Raw genomic sequence first — 19,054 nt, forward strand, 5'->3', positions numbered from 1 at the left:
GGCGAAATTAAGATCATCAGCAAAAAAAAATAAGACAGCAAATGTGTATTTTTTTCACAAGTAGCTTCTTGATGGCAGAACTTGCTTCAGTCACTGCCAGTTCCCCCCTTCCCGCTTTGGCAGCTCCAGTCTCCTGCATCCATCAGGATTGCTGCCCTGCTTCCCAGCCTGGCACCCACAGGGGCTGGAAATGGGCAGCGATTGCTGGAATGCCCTTCCAGCGGCCCAGCCCTGCATCAGGACATTCCTGATCCCTGCAGGTGTTCAAGGACACTTGGAATGGGGTTTAAGGGTGGATCCCAACCCAAACCATTCTGTGGTTTAGGAAGGATTTTATTTTTAGCTGCCAGAAGTTCCTCCTGCTAAATTAAATTTTTAAAAATTAAAAATCAGTGGGAGGAACTGGTGACCAAACGAGCCCAGAGCTGGAATTGGAGATCAGAGAAATGATCATGGAATCCCAGAATAGTTTGGGTTGGAAGGGACCTTAAAGATCATCTCATCCCAGGGCAAGGACACCTCCTGCTATCCCAGGTGGCTCCAAGCCCAGTCCAGCCTGGCCTGGGACATTCCCAGGGATCCAGGGGCAGCCCCAGCCTGGCCTGGGGCACTTCCAGGGATCCAGGGTCAGCCCCAGCTGCTCTGGGAATCCCATTCCAGCTGCTCCCAAGGAAGATCAGTCTCTACAATTCCCGAGGCTGCCCTGCATCCCTCGCAGCCGGCGCTGGGGGGACTCATTGCACTCCAAGCCCCGGGAGGTGACAGGGACAGATCCCAGGGAACCCTCTGGCGCTGGGAATGCGGGGCTGGCACCTCCTGTCCTGGATCCGGCCAGGGAGCAGCAGGAAATCCACAGAACTCTTCCATCCGTGCTCAGGCTCGGGCTCAGGCTCTTCCCTTGGTGCCAGGCAATCACTGAACCCTCAGGGCTGGAAAAGATCTCTGGGATCAGTGAGTCCAACCATCCCAGCACTGCCAGGGCCACCACTGCCCGTGTCCCCAAGGGCCACAGACACAGGGCTGTGAAATCCCTGCAGGGATGGGGACTGCAGCCCTGCCCTGGGAAACGTGTACAGGTTTGGTTGTGTCAGGGACCCCGAAAATGCAGAGGGATCTGAGGGGAATTCCCTCAGGGGGAACCCCATGCCAGGGCAGTGGGAACATGTGGGGCTGGCCTGCCCTGTGACACTGCCCTGCTATGACACTGCCCTGCTATGGCACTGCCATGCTGTGACACCCTCTGTGACACCGCCCTGTGACGCTGCAGTCCTGCTGTGGCACTGTCCTGCTGTGACACTGTGCCCTAGTGTGATAATGTCTGTGGCACTGCCATCTGTGACATGCCCTGAGTGACACTGTCCTGTGACACTGCCCTGCTGTGGCACTGCCAGGGCTCCTTGGAGAGGAGCCTCTCAATTCTTGGGGCACAGGAGTGGCAACGATGGCTTTCAGGAGGAGCCCTGGGGGTTTCTGTCCCTGCAGCAGGGCAGGGCTGGCAGCCACTCCAGGTGACTTTGGCTGCTGTCACCGCTGACGTGGCTCCCGAGGTGGCCCTGCCTATTGTCATTGTGGCTGTGGCTCTGCAGCAAGGCGGGGCTGGCAGTTGTCACCTTGGCTGTTGTCACCGTGGCTGTGGCTTTGAAGGTGTCCCTGGCAGTTGTCACTGTTGCCACGACTCCCAAGGTGATCCTGGCAGTTGTCAACATTGCTGTGACTCCCGAGGTGTCCCTGGCTGTTGTCACTATTGCCGCAGCCACCCCAAGGTAGCCCTGGCAGTTGTCACCATTGCCATGGCTCCTGAGGTGGCCCTGGCTGTTGTCACCCTTGCTGTGACTTCTGAGGTGTCTCTGGCTGCTGTGACCATAGCCATGGCTCCCGAGGTGGCCCTGTCACTTGTCCCCGTGGCTGTGGCTTCCAGCGCTGACTCCTGAGTTGCCCGAAGGCCATCCCAGCTGTGGGACCCCCGGGTGTCTGTCCCCACAGCTCATTGTGTCACCTCCCCAGACAGCCTGAGGACTGACCCCAGGTCTGGCTGCATCCAGCTGGATTCCTGGCAGGAAGGAGGGTGGGATGGGGTGATAGAATGGGATAATGGGATGGGATGGGATGGGATGGGATGGGATGGGATAATGGGATGGGATGGAATGGGCTGAGAGGCACAGCAGGATCCCCACTCCTGCAGCTGTGAGGAGAAGAGGAGCCTGCAGGGAGGGAATCTCTTCCCCCCTCTCATCCCAGAGATCTCTCATCTCTGGGATGAGAGGTGGGATCTCCCTCCTACTCATAAAATCTGGCCCCTCCTTTGCCATCCTGCAGCCCCAGCACAGAATTCCCACATGGAGCAGCCCTCGGGTGGGATTCACCTCTTAGGTCTTCAAATCCTGCCTCGATGGAGCTAAGCCCTTCTCGTGGGATTTGGGAACACTTTAGAGACACCAGCACACCTTGCCAAAAGGTCTTCACCCCAAATCTCCACCAGAGATCCCAGAGCTGGACTTAATGAAAGCAGAAACTCAGATTTGAAAAATTCTTCACAAATGTTGGTTTTAGTTAAGGTGTCAGGGCATGGGTTGGACTCATTGATCTTGAAGGTCTCTTCCGACCTCGTCATTCTGGGAATTTTGGGAATTCTGTGAAGGTTGAAGCCAGAGCTCCATGGCTGAAATCCATCTTCAGCCTCCCCAAGATAATAATTTCCGGTAGCCAGATGAAAAGGTGGAATAAAATCCATACAGATACAGAAGTTGTGATTCGGAGCATCCAGGTGTGTCCCAAACAGGGATTTGGGGAACACTACAAAAATATTAGGCTTAAAAATTGATTTCAGACCTTAAATGTAACACTGAGTGCTGTGGCTGCAAAATGGGTTTATCCTGCAGAAATATTTTGAGGAAGAATGGAATATTTGGAATATTAGACTTAAAATATTAGGCTTAAAAATTTATTTCAATCCTTAAATGTAACACAGAGCAGGACTTTACCCACTGAGTGCTGTGGCTGGAAAATGTGGATTTATCCTGCAGAAGTACCTTGTGGAAGAGTGGAATATTTGGAATATTACACTTAAAATATTAGGCCTAAAAACTGATTTCAGTCATTAAACATAACACAAAGCAGGGCTTTAACCACTGACTGCTATGGCTGGAAAATGTGGATTTATCCTGCAGAAATACCCTGTGGAAGAGTGGAATATTTGGAATATTAGGCTTAGAGATTGATTTCAGTCCTTAAATGTAACACAGAGCAGGATTTTAAATACTGACTGCTATGGCTGGAAAACATGGATTTATCCTGCAGAAATATTTTGTGGAAGAGTGGAATATTTGGAATATTAGGCTTAGAGATTGATTTCAGTCATTAAATGTAACATAGAGCACGATTTTAACCTCTGAGTGCTGTGGCTGGAAAATGTGGATTTATCCTGCCGAAATACCTTATGGAGACTGGAATATTTGGAAGTCTGGACTATTTTGTGGTTATGTGGGTGAATCCACGGGAGGTCAACAAAGCCCCTTTACTCACTGGTCATGAGAGACAAACAAAGTGCTCATTGGAGTAGGAAGTTGCAGGTTTCTCTTATTTATCCTTGTTTCCTTCTTGGTTTCTGTGTCAGTGACCTTGGTAGGAAATTCTTTCAGGGCTGAACGTGGATCCTCTTATCAGACTCCTCTGTGGCTCACGGGAGTGGCTGTAAAACCTCTTCCACATCTCTGGGGAGGGAAACTGAGCCCTGAGCGTGTCCAGCTGGGGCTGGGTGAGGGCAGCAGGGAGAGCAGGAGGAGCTGGGGATGGAGAGGAGGAAGCAGCTCCAGGGCTTCAGGTCACAGCCCAAAAGGAGTGTCCCGCCCAGGGAGATCCCTGAGTGTCCTGCAGGAGGGGTTTTCCAGGTCCGGCCTTGTTTGAGCCTTTCTTCCCGCTGTTAATTCCCAGATTTGTGGCTAAACCCGTGATCCCACTGGGAAATGTTTTCCTGAATGGCACCAGAGAGAGCAGATTGAAGCCTGGCTTGGCCTCCTGCCTGTCACTGCTGGATGGAGGGAGGAGAGCACAGAGCCACTGGAAAATCCAGCAGGGAGAAGGGGAAAAGGAAGGAGAAAAGCCAGGAGAGGTTGCAGGAGTCGACCAAACCACAGCACAAAATGAAACCCCATATAAACACAACAAGCAAGAGGTTGTGAAACTAAAAACAAAATAAATGTAAATAAATTCTGATAATTGTGTTGCTCCAGGGATCTGGGACAGCTTCTCCTGGCTTTGGGAAGTCATGGACAGAGGCTGATTGTTGAACCAGAGAGGAACTTGCACACGAGGGTTCTCTGACCCATCCCATTGATTTTTTAGGAAGTTTTGGCCCACTAGGGAGGTTCTGGAGGCCTGGCAAACACTGTGAGGTCAGCAATTAAAAGGGGGAGATTTTAAAGCATTACTAGGCTGTTGTCAGCTCCATAAAACCCAATTATCTGGAGCTTCATTAGCAGGAAATTAAGGGAACATAAAGGGGTTAATGGCAGCCAGAAGGGTTTAAGGCCAATAGAATCTGTCAGGCAAAGCCAATCCCATTTTTTAGGATTATGAGCCATCTTTGCTACACCCGTGTTGGCCTTGCCCGATGATTTGATTAATAAATTCCAACAATACCCATTCAGCATGGCTATGGCAGTGACTGGGGAGAAGAAATAAATAAATCAACTTCTTGTGGACAAGCTCTCAAACGGGACAAAGTTTGTGTGGCAGCAAATAATGAGGACAAATCCCAGGCAGACGCCAGCAATGAATATTCATGTGAAGGTGACAAATGCTACAGGCTGGGGACAGAGAGTGGAGCTTTTCTTACGAGTTTGGGGACAAAGAGTGGAGCTTTTCTTACAGAATGGAACATTTTATCCCGGGCAGAGCTGGAGGTGGTGGTGGGGAATCAGCTGGACATGGGGCTGGGGTGATGCTGTGGCCACACAACCTCGGGGAGGAGCTGATGGATGGGGTTCCCTTTGGGTTTTGGTTTTGGGGACCATTTGATTTCTGTTCTTTGCCAACTCCATCCTGGGCTCATCCTGAGCAGCACCAGGGGTTGAGGGAGGGGATTCTGCCCCTCTGCCCTGCCCGGGTGAGACCCCACCTGCAGAGCTGCCCCAGCCCTGGGGAGAGCATGGAGCTGCTGAAACCGGGCCAGAGGAGGAACCCAAAGATGTTTTGAGGGTTAGAACAAAACTGAACATGAGAACAGCTCTGCTCTAGAGCCAGGCTGGGAAAGCTGGGGGTGCTCACCTGGAGAGGCAAAGGGTCCAGGGAAAACTTACTGCAGCCTTCCAGTGCTATAAAAAGTAGAGAGAGAGCAACTTTTTATACAGGACAGGGGAAATGGTTTTAAACTGAAAGAGGAGAGATTTAGATGGGATCTTGGGAAGGAATTGCTGGCTGAGAAGGTGGGCAGGGGTTGGGCTGGAATTCCCAGATTTGCTGTGGCTGCCCCTGGATCCCTGGCAGTGCCCAAGGCCAGGTTGGACATTGGGGCTTGGATCCACCTGGGACTGTGGGAGGTGTCCCTGCCATGGCAGGGGTGGAATGGGATGGGCTTTAAGGCCCTGTGGAGGTTCCATAGGAGCTGTGGAGGCTCTGCCACACTTCCCTGGGAACAGCTTCTGATCCAGCCTCAGATCAGGATCCACGCTGGGATTTTCACCCCCGTTCCTCCCACTGCTGATGTGTCTCTTCGATTCTTGGTCCTAGGAAAACTTCTACAGATCCCCATGGTGACACTGGCAGGGGACACATCTCCCTGGTGTCACATCCAAAGTGACACCGTGCTTGGGAAGCGGCGGGGGCAGTTGTGAGCTCCATGTGAGCTGAGGGAGCTGGAGCAGGAGTGTGGTGAGAATGGCTGAGGGAGCTGGGCAGGGGCTCAGCCTGGAGCAAAGGAGGCTCTGGGGGCCCTTGTGGCTCTGCACAGCTCCTGCCAGGAGGGCACAGCCGGGGGGATTTGGGATCTTATCCCAGGGAACAGGGACAAAAGCAGAGGGAACAGCTCAGGGGAGGGTCTGGGTGGACAGTGGGGAAATTCCTCATAGAAAGGGCAGGGCTGGTGTCCCCATCCCTGGGAGGATTTCAAAGCCTTGTGGATGTGGCACTCGGGGACAGGGTCAGTGGTGGCAGTGCTGCAGGATGGTTGGACTGGATGATCTTAAAGGTCTTTTCCAACCTTAATAACTCAGAGTTTTCACCAGGCTTTCCTCGCTCTGCCTGTGTTGTTTCAGTCCTGGAGCCTCATTCTGAGGAGTTCTTTTATCCCCTTCTCATTTCATAAAGTGACAATGGAAGTGTCCCTGCCCTTGGCAGGGAGGTTGGAATGAGATGATCTTTGGTCCCTTTGAACCCCACCCATTCCATAATTCCACATTATTTACACCAGCAGCGTTCCACCCTCACAAGCAGCGCTGAGGGAGGCCCAGGTGTGCTCACACAGCTGGAGAAATTTATTTCTATCTCAGAAGGTGAAACAACAAAAGCAAAGGCAGAGCCCTCGGTGGTGCCACAATCTGGGATTCCTGCTCTCCATTCCCGTGCAAGGACAGCACCTGATAAGGTGTGCTGGGAACGGGACATTCCAGCGCTGTTTTCCCAAGAAACTGATAACAGGAACTCTCTCCGGGGGGAGAGGGTGCCTGGGAACGGCTTCGAGCTGGACCTTAATGACTCTAGTGACTTTGGACAGCGGGTTTGTCTCAGAGCGGGGACAGACTCCCGACACAGACCAGTGGGAGCTCCTGAACTTTGGGGTTAATTTCAAGGGTTTGTCACAGAGTCCGGACAGACTCCTGAATCTCCAGACAAGTGGGAACTCCTGAAATTTGGGGTTAATTTCACCCTGATTCCTGACACAGACAAGTGGGAGCTCCTGAAATTTGGGGTTAATTTCAAGGGTTTGTCACAGAGCCCGGACAGACCCCTGAAACAGGCAAGTGGGACTTCCTGAGCTTTGGGGTTAATTTCAACCAACAGGTTTGTCACAGAGAGGGAGATGACAGAAATGGCCTGAAATCAGACAAGTGGGAACTCCTGACTTGGGTTGATTTCAACAGTTTGTCAGGCCGAGAGTCTGCACGAAATGGATTCTTGGTATAACCGTGGGTTTGTCACAGAGCGTGGAGAGACTCCTGAAACAGATAAATGGAACTTCCTGAGCTTTGGGGTTATTTTCACCCTGACTCCTGAAACAGACAAGTGGGACTTCCTGAATGAATTAACTTTTGGTTAATTTAAAGCCGCTTTGGAGTTAATTTCAGGGTTTCACAGATCCTGGACACCCTGACTCCTGAAACAGACAGGGATGCACAAGCTGGAGTTCCTGAACTTTGGGGTGAAATGCTGCGTTCAAGGGGGGAGAGGGAGCAGGCGGCTGGGGAAGGCGGCACTTTCCTCGGCAATGGGGAAAGGAAGGGGCAACACGCGGCCGGAGTTGGGATAAAAGGGAGGCTACGCCCTCCGAAACCGAGAGAGATAAAACCCCTGCGGCTGTGCCCCGGTGAGCTCTCCCTTTATCCAAATAAAGCTGCAGGATTCCTCTGTGTCCTTCAGGGACGCCAGCTTTTCCCAGCGGCATTTCCGCACACTTCGGGACCACAGTCACCTTTCCATCGTTTATGGGGCTGAGGGACAGCATGGGGCAGGAGGAGCAGGGGCTGCCTCTGCTCGGCGCAGGGACGCAGGTTCTGTCCTGCTGGGATGTCACAACGGTGTCACTGCCGTGGGGCCGTGTCCTTTCCTGGGCACAACACAGGAACTGTGTAATGGGGCTGTGTCCTCTCATGGGTACAACACAAGGCAGTGCCATGGGGCTGTGTCGTCTCATGGGGAGGACAAGGGGACACTGCCATGGGGCTGTGTCATTCACAGAGATGTCCAAGCCATGAGGCTCTGTCCTCTCACATGGACAATGCCATGGGGCTGTGTGCTTTCCTGGGTACAACACAGGGACACTGCCATGGCGCTGTGTCCCCTTCATGGGCACAACATGGGGACTGTGCCACGGGGCTGTGTCCTCTCCTGGGTACCACACGGCGACAGTGCCAAGGGACTCTGTCATTCATGGAGATGTCCAAGCCATGGGGCTCTGTCCTCTCATAGGGAGGACAAGTGGACAGTCCTTTCCTGGGCACAACACGGGGACAGTGCCATGGGGCTCTGTAATTCACAGAGATGTCCAAGCCGTGGGGCTCTGTCCTCACGGGGAGGACACAGGGCTGTGTCCCCTTCATGAGTACAACATCTCCCCCATCCAATCTCCCCCCGCTCCCCCAGTCCTGGGGCCGCCCTGCTCCGTCCGTCCCTCCCTGGGCGGAGCGGCCGCGCAGGCCCGGCCCCCTCTGGCACTACATCTCCCATGGTACCGCGCAGCCCGGCGCCGCTCCTGGACTACATCTCCCATGGTTCCTGGCGCAGCGCGGGCCCCTCCCGCACTACATGTCCCGTGGTGCCCCGCGCGGGTGGCGGAGCGGGGCCGAGCAGCCCCGGCGGTGCCGCTGGCGGCCGGGCCGGGCCGGGCGGGGCCGCGCAGGTGGAGCGGCCCCATGGAGCGGCCGAAGATGGCGGAGCTGGAGAGCCTGGAGACGGCGGCGGAGCACGAGCGGATCCTGCGCGAGATCGAGAGCACCGACACGGCCTGCATCGGCCCCACGCTCAGGTGCGGGAGCGCGGGGGAACCGGGCGGGGAGCGCGCATCCTGCTCCGCTCGGGGGGATGCGGGGCGCGCTCCCGCGGAGCTGTGCGGGGTCACCGGGGCAGCGCCGTCCGTGCCCTGTGCCAGCCGGTGTCATCGTGTCACCCCCGGGCTGCTCCTTTGTTCTCCGAGCCCCCCGGGACAGCCCCGCTCCCTGGCGGGGTTCGCCCCTTCCCGGCTCCGTCACGTCCTTCCCGTCCCTCCGGAGCCGCCGTTCCCGGGTTTCGCTTTGAGCAGCGCGGCTCCGGCCCCGGTGCCCGGTGTGGTGTTAACGGTAACCTGCGTCCGATGAGGAATCGCCCAATTTCCTAAAAAATGGCATTATTTTAGATCAGTTATCCACATCCGTGCCCCGTTGTGGCTTGCTGGACCAAGTCAGCATCGCTACCCTGAGATAATTTATCCATCCTTGTCAATTCCCCCCATCCTTGTCAGTTCCCCCCATCCTTGTAATTCCCCCGTCGTTCCCCGCCCTGGAAGTGCTGCAGAAGTTCTCCCAAGGACTTTGAGTCCCCCCGAAGCGTTTGCCGAGGCAGGTGTGTGTGTGATACCCCAGTGGATGGGGTTTGTGTGTGATATCCCAACGGATGGGGGTAATTCCAGCTCCTCCCGATCACCGGGAGCATCACGGAAACCCTCAGCAATCCCGGGGTTAAACCGCGAGCAGATAACGCCGTTATCTCGGAGCTCAGCTCGGCGCCTCCGGGAGGGGAATTCGGGCTTTGGGCTGCTCCGCATCAGCCCCAGCTGGGCAGGGCTGGGTGCGCTCAGGGCTGGAGCCTCCCCTGGATTTATTTCTATTCCCAATTTCCCCGCTTGGAACCCCTGGAGCAGCTCCTAGGGCCTCTGTGCCCAGCCAGGCTCGGAGCTCTGGGCTTTGCAGCGATGCTGCAGCGCTGGCACCGAGCTGGGCACGGAAACTTTGGGATTTATGGAGCAGCAGAGCCCTGGGTGTGCTCCAGCATCGCCCATCCCCTCGTTCATTGGGAATTCTTGCACTTTTCTTCCTGGAGTTCTCCCCTGAAGCTTCTCAAGGCAAACCGAGCAGTGGGAATGAGATTTATTATTCTGCAAAAACTGGTTTGGATGGGTGGGAGCTGCCAGGGTGAGAAGTGTGGGTGGTTTTTTTCCATTTCAGAGGACAAAAAGCGCAGCTGATCTCTTCTCTTGATATTGAAGTTAGGTGAAGAGCTGGGTTTGATGTGGAGCTTTGCATTTCCACAGGAGAAACACAGAACTCGCTTGACTCTGTTAAATATCCGGGCTGGGAGGGGTTTGGGTTTTATTCATTCACTGCTGGATGTGGGGAACGTTTAATTATAATTAATGAGCAGCAAGAATGGCAGAGTTAAACTGGCCCAGCTCAGGGTAAACACCCCAGGCAGGAAAAGAGGATGGTGGAAACTTTATTTTTTTTTTTTTTTTTTTTAGAAAAGGTGACTCATTTCTTGTGGGCATCATGGAATAATTGTGTGTCCAGGAGCTAGGCTGGCTTCTCTTCCAGGAACTCCCAGGGCTCAGCTCAGGGCCAGGCTGGAGTGCTGGGGCTTGGGTTGGCAGAACTGGGCTGTTATTGATTCCTTGGGTTGGCAGAATTGGGATTTTAATGATTCCTTGGGTCGGTAGAACTGGGCTTTTATGGGTTCCTTTGGTTTCCAGAATTGGGCTGTGATTGATTCCTTGGGTTGGCAGAATTGGGCTTTTATTGGTGCAGAATTGGGCTGTTATTGATGCAGAACTGGGCTTTTATTGATTTCCTTTGGTTTCCAGACTTGGGATTTTATTGATGCAGAACTGGGGCTTTATTGGTGTGGAATTGGGCTTTCATTGGTTTGTTTTTGTTTCCAGAACTGGGCTTTTATTGGTTCCTTGGGTTTGCAGAATTGGGTTTTTATTGGTTCCTTTAGTTTGTAGAATTGGGCTTTGGCTGGTGCAGAATTGGGCTTTTACTGGGTTTTTTTGGTTTCCAGAATCGGGTTTTTATCAATTCCTTTAGGTTTCTAGAATTGGACTATTATTGATTTCTTTGGTTTGCAGAATTTGGTTTTTATCAGTTCCTGACCCCCTTGGTTTGCAGAATTGTGCTTTTCTGGTTCAGAATTGGGTTTTTATTGTTTCCTGATCCCTTTGGTTTGTAGAATTTGACTTTTAATAGTGCAGAATTGGGTTTTTATTGGTTCCTTTGGTTTGCAGAATTGGACTTTTTTTGGTGCAGAATTGGGTTTTTTATTGGCTTCTTTGGTTTGCAGAACTTGGTTTTTATCAGTTCCTGACCCCCTTGGTTTGCAGAATTGCACTTTTCTTGATTCAGAATTGGGTTTTATTGGTTCCTGATCCCTTTGTTTGTAGAGTTTGACTTTTAATGGTGCAGAATTGGGTTTTTATGGGTTCCTTTAGTTTGCAGAACTTGGTTTTTAACAGTTCCTGACCCCCTTGGTTTGCAGAATTGCACTTTTCTTGATTCAGAATTGGGTTTTCTTGGTTCCTGATCTCTTTGGTTAGTAGAGTTTGACTTTTAATGGTGCAGAATTGGGTTTTTATTGGTTCCTTTAGTTTGTAGAATTGGGCTTTGGCTGGTGCAGAATTGGGCTTTTACTGGGTTTTTTGGTTTCCAGAACTGGGTTTTTATCAGTTCCTTTAGGTTTCTAGACTTGGACTATTATTGATTCCTTTGGTTTGCAGAATTTGGTTTTTATCAGTTCCTGACCCCCTTGGTTTGCAGAATTGTGCTTTTCTTGGTTCAGAATTGGGTTTTTATTGGGTTTGGTTTGTAGAAGTAGACTTTTAATAGTGCAGAATTGGGTTTTTATTGGTTCCTTTGGTTTGCAGAACTTGGCTTTTATCAGTTCCTGACCCCCTTGGTTTGCAGCATTGTGCTTTTCTTGGTTCAGAATTGGGTTTTATTGGTTCTTGATCTCTTTGGTTTGTAGAGTTTGACTTTTAATGGTGCGGAAGTGGGTTGTTATTGGTTCCTTTGGTTTGCAGAATTGGACTTTTTTTGGTACAGAATTGGGCTTTTCTTGATTCCTTTGGTGTGTAGAATTGTACTTCTATAGGTGCAGAATTGGGCTTTTATGAGTTCCTGACCCCCTTGGTTTCCAGAATTGATCTTTTATCGACTCCTCCTTTGGTTTGCAGAATTGGCATTTTATTGGTGCAGAATTGGGCTTTCATGGGTTCCTGACCCCTTTGCTGTGCACATTTGGCATTTCATAGGTGCAGGGTTGTGCTTTTATTGGTTCCTTTGGTGTGCAGGATTGTCATTTTATAGCTGCACAATTGGATTTTGTCACTTGCTGGCTCCTGGGGACATTCCCAGGGCTCAGACGGGAGCTGCAGGGCCCAGCCCTGCAGGGTGGCACAGGCCAGGGGGGGGCTCTGCTCCTTGGGGTCCCTGCCAGCCCTGCTCCAGCGGGGGGAGCAGCCTGGCCCTGCTGGCGATGGGGATTTGGGACCCCCAGTGGGGGATTTGGGATCCTGATGGGCACTGGGGACCCCGATGGGGGAATTGAGGACCTCTCTGGGGCAGTGGGGACCTCTGTGAGGGGCACTGGAGATCCCTGATGGGGGAATTGGGGATCCCCGCTGGGGAGTTGGACCCTGCTGGTAGCACTGGGATCCTGATGGGGGAATTGGGACCCCTGATGTGGACACTGGGGACCCAGATGGGGGAATGGGGACCCCCATGGGGTACTGGGGACCTCACTGGGGGCACTGGGATCCTGATGAGGGAATTGGAGATGTTTGCTGGGGGAATTGGGATCCTGATGGGGCACTGGGACCCCACTGGGGAAATTGGGAATCCCTGATGAGGGAACTGGGATCCTGATGAGGGAACTGGTACCCCTAATGGGGGAATTGGGACCTCGATGAGGGGCACTGGGGATCCCTGATGGGGGAATTGGGGATCCCCAATGGGAGGAACTGGGGACCCCGCTGGGGAATTAGGACCCCACTGGTGGCACTGGGGGACCCTGATGAGGGAATTGGGGATCCTTGCTGGGGGAATTGGGATCCTGACAGGGCACTGGGACCCCACTGGAGGAATTGGGGGCACTGGGGATCCCCAATGGAGCACTGGGACCCCAGTGGGGGAATTGGGGACCCCACTTGGTGGCACTGGCAGCGCAGCCCAGGGCTCGGTGGCATTTGTAGGACCCCGAGCTCAGCACCCCGGGATGCTCTGGGATCCAAGCCAGGACGTTCTCCCTGCCCTCCAGCCTCTCCTAATTACCCTCTGCTGCTAATTGCATCTCCTGCTCTCGTTGCCCTTCTTGCTCTCTCTGCTCACACCTGAATTTCCAGAGGGGTTTGGGGTCCTCTCTTGGTCTGGGTTTGGGAGATTGCTTTCATTCTGCAGGGTCAGAAAAGCTTTTAGGGGAAGAGAAACTGTAATTCAAAAGCAGCTCTTGGCTGACTGGGATACCCCCAGTGCTGCCATTTTTATTGTGTTTAATTGAAGTTTTTGCTTTCTGTCCCCTTGAGCTGGGGTTTGTATTTAGATATATATATATATATATATAATATCGATATATATATTTATATGTTTCATATATTTATACATAAAATATATTTATATATAAAATATGGATTTATATTTATATATAGATATATTTAAAAATATTTTTTGTATTATGTATTACAAAATAAAAAATATTTGAAGAACTTTCTCTAACCTAAAACCAGCTCTTGGCTGTGATACCCCAGGGCTCTCATTTTTATTGTGTTTATTGGAGTTTTTTCTTTCTGTACCCTTGAGCTGAGTTTTGTATTTAGAGATATTTTATATATATATTTATGAATATATTATATATATATTTATATACATTTTATATATATTTATATATTTCAAAATATTTTTAGTATTATGTATTACAAAAAATGTTTGTAATAAAAATGTTTGAAGAATTTTTTTTCACTTAAAACGAGCTCTTGCCTGTGATACCCCAGTGCTCTCATTTTTATTGTGTTTAATTGAAATTTGTTGCTTTTTCTGTCCCCTTGAGCTGGGTTTTTTATTTAGAGATTTATATATATAATATATTTTATATTTATGTATTTATATTCATTTTTATATATTTATATATATTTATAGAGTTATTTATATACATATTTATATATATAGATATATGTAAAATTTTTTAATTATTATATATTACAAAAATGTTTGTAATAAAAATGTTTGAAGACTTTTTAGGGGAAGAGAAACTTTCTAACTCAGAGTTAGCTAAGAGCTGGTTTTGATACCCAAGAGCTCTAATGTTTATTGTGTTTAATTCAAGTTTGTTGCTCTTTCTGTCCCTTCGAGCTGGGGTTTGTATTTAGAGATATATTTATTTATATATTTATATTTATTTATATATTTATAGAGTTATATTATTTTTATATATATTTATATTTAGATATATTTATTATATATATATTTATATAGTATATATATTCTATATAATTATATTTTATATAGATATATATTGATATATTTAAATATTTTTAGTATTAGATATTACAAAAATGTTTGTAATAAAAATGATTGAAGACCTTTTAGGGGAAGAGAAACTTTCTAACTTAAAACCCTCTCTTGGCTAACTGTGGTACCCAAGTACTTTAATTTCTATTATGTTTAATTAAAATTTGTTGCTCTTTCTGTCCCCTTCAGCTGGGGTTTGTATTTAGAGATTTATATATATATATATTTATATATTTATAGAGTTATACATCTATATATATATTTATATTTATATATATTTATTATATATATTTATATAGTATATATTCTATATAAATATATATAAATATATATTTTATATAGATATATTTTGATATATTTAAAGTAATTTCAGTATTATATAGTGCAAAAAATATTTGTAAGGAAAATGTTTGAAAATCTTTTAAAGGAAGAGAAGCTTTCTAACTTCAAACCAGCTCTTGGCAAACTGTGATACCCCAGTGCTCTCATTTTTATTGTGTTTAATTGAAGTTTCTCACTCTTTCAGTCCCTTTGAGCTGGGTTTTTTATTTATTTTTGTGCTATATATTACACAAAATGTTTGTATTATTTTTAATCAGTGCTGGCCTGTGTCATTCTAGAGATGGGTGACAGTGGGGTTTCCTTATGGCACCCCATAAAACGGGAGTAAAACCTCACCCATTTCCCTGCAATCTGAGGGCTGTCCCAAAAATATCTGAACTTAAAAGCAGTTTAAGTCATTTTAAAGCCGTTTAAATAATTTAAAATCAGTTTAAATAATTTAAAGCGGTTTTTATTCTCCCCCGGGGATGTTTTGCTGTCCTTGCTGCTCTGCAGTGTCCTTGCACACCTGGTGTCACCTCCTGGCTCAAGCCCAGCCTGGATTAAGTCACTTTTTAATCCTCTCTGCTTCACCACCCTGAGCCATGCCAGCCCTGCAGAGCCCTGGGCAGCTCCTGCAGGATCTTGAAGCATCCTTTGATAAATTCCAGAGGTTTTTAATCAGCATTTGATTTGTTAAAGCATCCTTTGATAAATCTTGAAGCATCCTTTGATAAATTCCAGAGGTTTTTCATCAGCATTTGATGAGTTAAAGCAGCCCTGGGAGCCACCCAGGTGTGCTCACCGTGGTTTTGTGTCTTCTCTCTGCTTTAAAATCCCATCAGGCTGCAAAGCCCTCCTGCTTTCCCTTTTGCAGCAGGAATTGCCCCGGTCCCAGCAGGAATTGCCCCTCTCAGAGGTTTCATTGCCCTGCCAGCTCAGCTCTGGCTCCTGTCCCTGCACCTCAGACTGCAATTCCCTGCCTGATTTTGTGGCTTTTTTTGTCATCTTCAAATGATTTTCAGGCGATTCTTGCAATTCCCTGCCGGATTCTGTGGCATTTTGTCTTCTTCAAATGATATCCAGGTGATTCTTGTAATTTCTTCCTTGATCCTGATGTTTTTTTTGTCCTCTTCAAATGATTTCCAGGTGATTTTCATTATTCCTTCCCTGATTCCCTGGCTTTTTTTTTTTTTTTTTTTTTTTGTCAGTTTCAAATTATTTCCAGGTGATTTTTGTTATTCCCTGCCTTTTGTGTCCCCTGGCAATGACATCCAGGTGATTCTTGTAATTTCTTGCTTGATTCTGTGACTTTTTTGTCACCTGGCAATGATTTCCTGGTGATTCTTGTTATTCCCTGCCTTTTGTGTCCTCTTCTAATTATTTCCAGGTGATTCTTGCAATTCCCTGCCTGATTTTGTGACTTTTTTGTCCTCTGGAAACAATTTCCAGGTGATTTTTGTTATTCCCTGCCTTTTGTGTCCCCTGGCAATGATTCTTGTAATTCCCTGCCTGATTCTGTGGCTTTTTTTGTCCCCTGGCAATGATTTCCAGGTGATTTTTGTAATTCCCTGCCTGGTTCTCTGGCTTTCTTTTCCTCTTTAAATGATATCCAGGTGATTCTTGTAATTCCCTGCCTTTTGTGTCCCCTGGCAATGATTTCCAGGTGATTCCTGTAATTCCCTGCCTGATTCTGTGGCTTTTTTGTCCCCTTACAATTATTTCCAGGTGATTCTTGTTATTCCTTGCCTGATTCCATGCCTTGTGTGTCCCCTGGCAATGATTTCAGGTGATTCTTGTTATTCCTTGCTCAATTCTGTGGCTTTTTTTTGTAATCTTCAAATGATATCCAGGTGGTTCTTGTTATTCCTTGCCTGATTCCCTGGCTTTTTTTTTTTTTTTTTTTTGTCCTTTTCAAATTATTTTCAGGTGATTTTGTAATTCCCTGCCTGATTTTGTGACTTTTTTATTCTCTGGCAATGATTTCCAGGTGATTCTTGTTATTTCTTGCTTGATTCCATGACTTTTTTTATCCTCTGGAAACGATTTCCAGGTGCTTCTTGTAATTCCCTACTTTTGTGTCCTCTGGCAATGATTTCCACATGATTCTTGTTATTCCTTGCTTGATTTTGTGACTTTTTTCATCCTCTGGCAATGATTTCCAGGTGATTTTTCTTATTCCCTGCCTTTTGTGTCCTCTGGAAATGACATCCAGGTGATTCCTGTAATTCCCTGCCTGATTTTGTGCCTTTTAGTCCTATTCATGTGATATCCAGGTGATTCTTGTTATTCCTTCCTTGATCCTGTGGCTTTTTTTGTCTTCTTGCAATGATTTCCAGGTGATTCTTTTTATTCCCTGCCTGATTCTGTGGCCTTTTTTGTCATCTTCAGATGATTTCCAGGTGATTTTTGTAATTCTCTGCCTGATTCCCTGGCTTTTTTTGTCCTCTTCAAATGATTTCCTGATGTTTCTTGTTATTCCCTGCCTGATTCTGTGACTTTTTTTTGTCCTCTTCAATTTATTTCCAGGTGATTTTTGTAATTCCTTGCCTCATTCTGTCACTTTTGTTCACTTCAAACAATTTCCAGGTGATTCTTTAATTCCCTGCCTGATTCTGGGGCTTTTTTGTCCTCTTCAAATGATATCCAGGTGATCCTTGTAATTCCTTACTTGATTCTGTTACGTTTTTGTCCAAATTATTTCCAGGTGATTCTTTTAATTCCCTGCCTGATTCTGTGACTTTTTTGTCCTCTGGCAATGATTTCCAGGTGATCCTTGTAATTCCTTGCTTGAGTCTTTGGCCTTTTTTGTCATCTTCAAATGATTTTCAGGTGATTCTTGCAATTCCCTGCCGGATTCTGTGGCATTTTGTCTTCTTCAAATGATATCCAGGTGATTCTTGTAATTTCTTCCTTGATCCTGATGCTTTTTTTGTCCTCTTCAAATGATTTCCAGGTGATTTTCATTATTCCTTCCCTGATTCCCTGGCTTTTTTTTTTTTTTTTTGGTCCTCTTCAAATGATTTCCAGGTGATTTTTATTATTCCCTGCCTTTTGTGTCCCCTGGCAATGACATCCAGGTGATTCTTGTAATTTCTTGCTTGATTCTGTGACTTTTTTGTCACCTGGCAATGATTTCCTGGTGATTCTTGTTATTCCCTGCCTTTTGTGTCCTCTTCCAATTATTTCCAGGTGATTCTTGCAATTCCCTGCCTGATTTTGTGACTTTTTTGTCCTCTGGAAACAATTTCCAGGTGATTTTTGTTATTCCCTGCCTTTTGTGTCCCCTGGCAATGATTCTTGTAATTCCCTGCCTGATTCTGTGGCTTTTTTTTTGTCCCCTGGCAATGATTTCCAGGTGATTCCTGTACTTCCCTGCCTGATCCTGTGGTTTTTGTGTCCTGCAAACAGCTCCTCGCTGGGTTTTGTTCCCTCCCGGGTGTGTGTTTGCTTTCCAGGCTGTTCCTTGGTGCTCTTTATCAACCCTGTTTGGTGTTTCCCAGTGCCCTGCAGGAGAATCAGGAATGTTCTACCTGGGCATGGATCAGCCAGGCTGGGATTTCAGCCACAATCATGGAGATGTGAAACTCTGGAACAGAAAATGGGAATTTTCAGGGATCAGAGCAGTGAAAGGAGGCTCAGTGAGGTCCTGGGCAGCTCCTGAGTGGATTAAGGCAGGGCTGGGATTAAGCTGAGCTCCCTAATTCCTGCCTCAGCTCCTGCCTGGCCTGGGTGTTTTCCATGGCCATTCCCTGCTTGGCACCTCCCTGTGACCAGCTGGAACACTCCAGCTCCTCTTTTTGGTTTTTTTTTTTTTTTTTAGGATTATGTGTATATATTTATTAGCATTATTATTTCTATAATATTATGTTATGTTAGGATTGTGTTAGATATTTATTATTTTTTACGATTATGTGTATTATATTCATTAGGGTTTTATGTCTGGGATGTTTGGCAGATCAGGGAATCCTGGAATGGTTTTGGTGGGAAGGGACCTTAAAGATGATCCTGTTCCCCAACCTTGCACTGTTGGGTTCCAGAGGCAGCTCCAGCTGCTCTGGGAATTCCATCCCAGCTCCTCCCAGCCTGGAATTTTTGCTCCTGAGTTCGGGCTGGTGCTGTGGACAGGGTTATTTTCTGCTGTATTTTCCAATGGAGCTGGGTTGGAATTCTGACAGTCCTGTGGCATCCAGCCTGGCCTGGGTGTTTTCCATGGCCATTCCCTGCTTGGCACTTTCCTGTGCCCAGCTGGGACACTCCAGCTCCTCTTTTTTGAGTTTTTTTTTTTTTTTAGGTTTGTGTGTATTATATTTATTAGGATTATGTCAATATTATGTTAGGTATTTATTATTTTTTAGGATTATGTGTATTATATTTATTAGTGTTTTGTGTCTGGGATGTTGGACAGATCAGGGAATCCTGGAGTGGTTTGGGTGGGAAGGGACCTTAAGGATGATCCTCTTCCTCCACTTTCCACTGTCCCAGGTGGATCCAACCTGGATTGGGATCAGGGGCAGCCCCAGCTGCTCTGGGAATTCCATCCCAGCTCCTCC

General features: G+C 47.8%; 1 protein-coding gene across 4 annotated transcripts in view; it reads left to right on the forward strand.

The window, feature by feature from the left end:
• The first annotated feature begins 8,499 nt into the window (after positions 1-8,499).
• EXOC6B (exocyst complex component 6B) overlaps positions 8,500-19,054 on the forward strand; it is a 299,395-nt gene continuing 288,840 nt past the window's right edge. For all 4 annotated transcript variants that reach the window (XM_064712101.1, XM_064712102.1, XM_064712103.1 and 1 more), the window contains exon 1: positions 8,500-8,677. In XM_064712101.1, the coding sequence (XP_064568171.1) occupies positions 8,565-8,677 (113 nt within the window). In that variant the 5' untranslated portion in view covers positions 8,500-8,564. The remainder of the gene's footprint in view (positions 8,678-19,054) is intronic.

Source organism: Zonotrichia leucophrys, chromosome 4 (assembly GCF_028769735.1).
Source record: "Zonotrichia leucophrys gambelii isolate GWCS_2022_RI chromosome 4, RI_Zleu_2.0, whole genome shotgun sequence".
NCBI classification, from domain to species: domain Eukaryota; kingdom Metazoa; phylum Chordata; class Aves; order Passeriformes; family Passerellidae; genus Zonotrichia; species Zonotrichia leucophrys.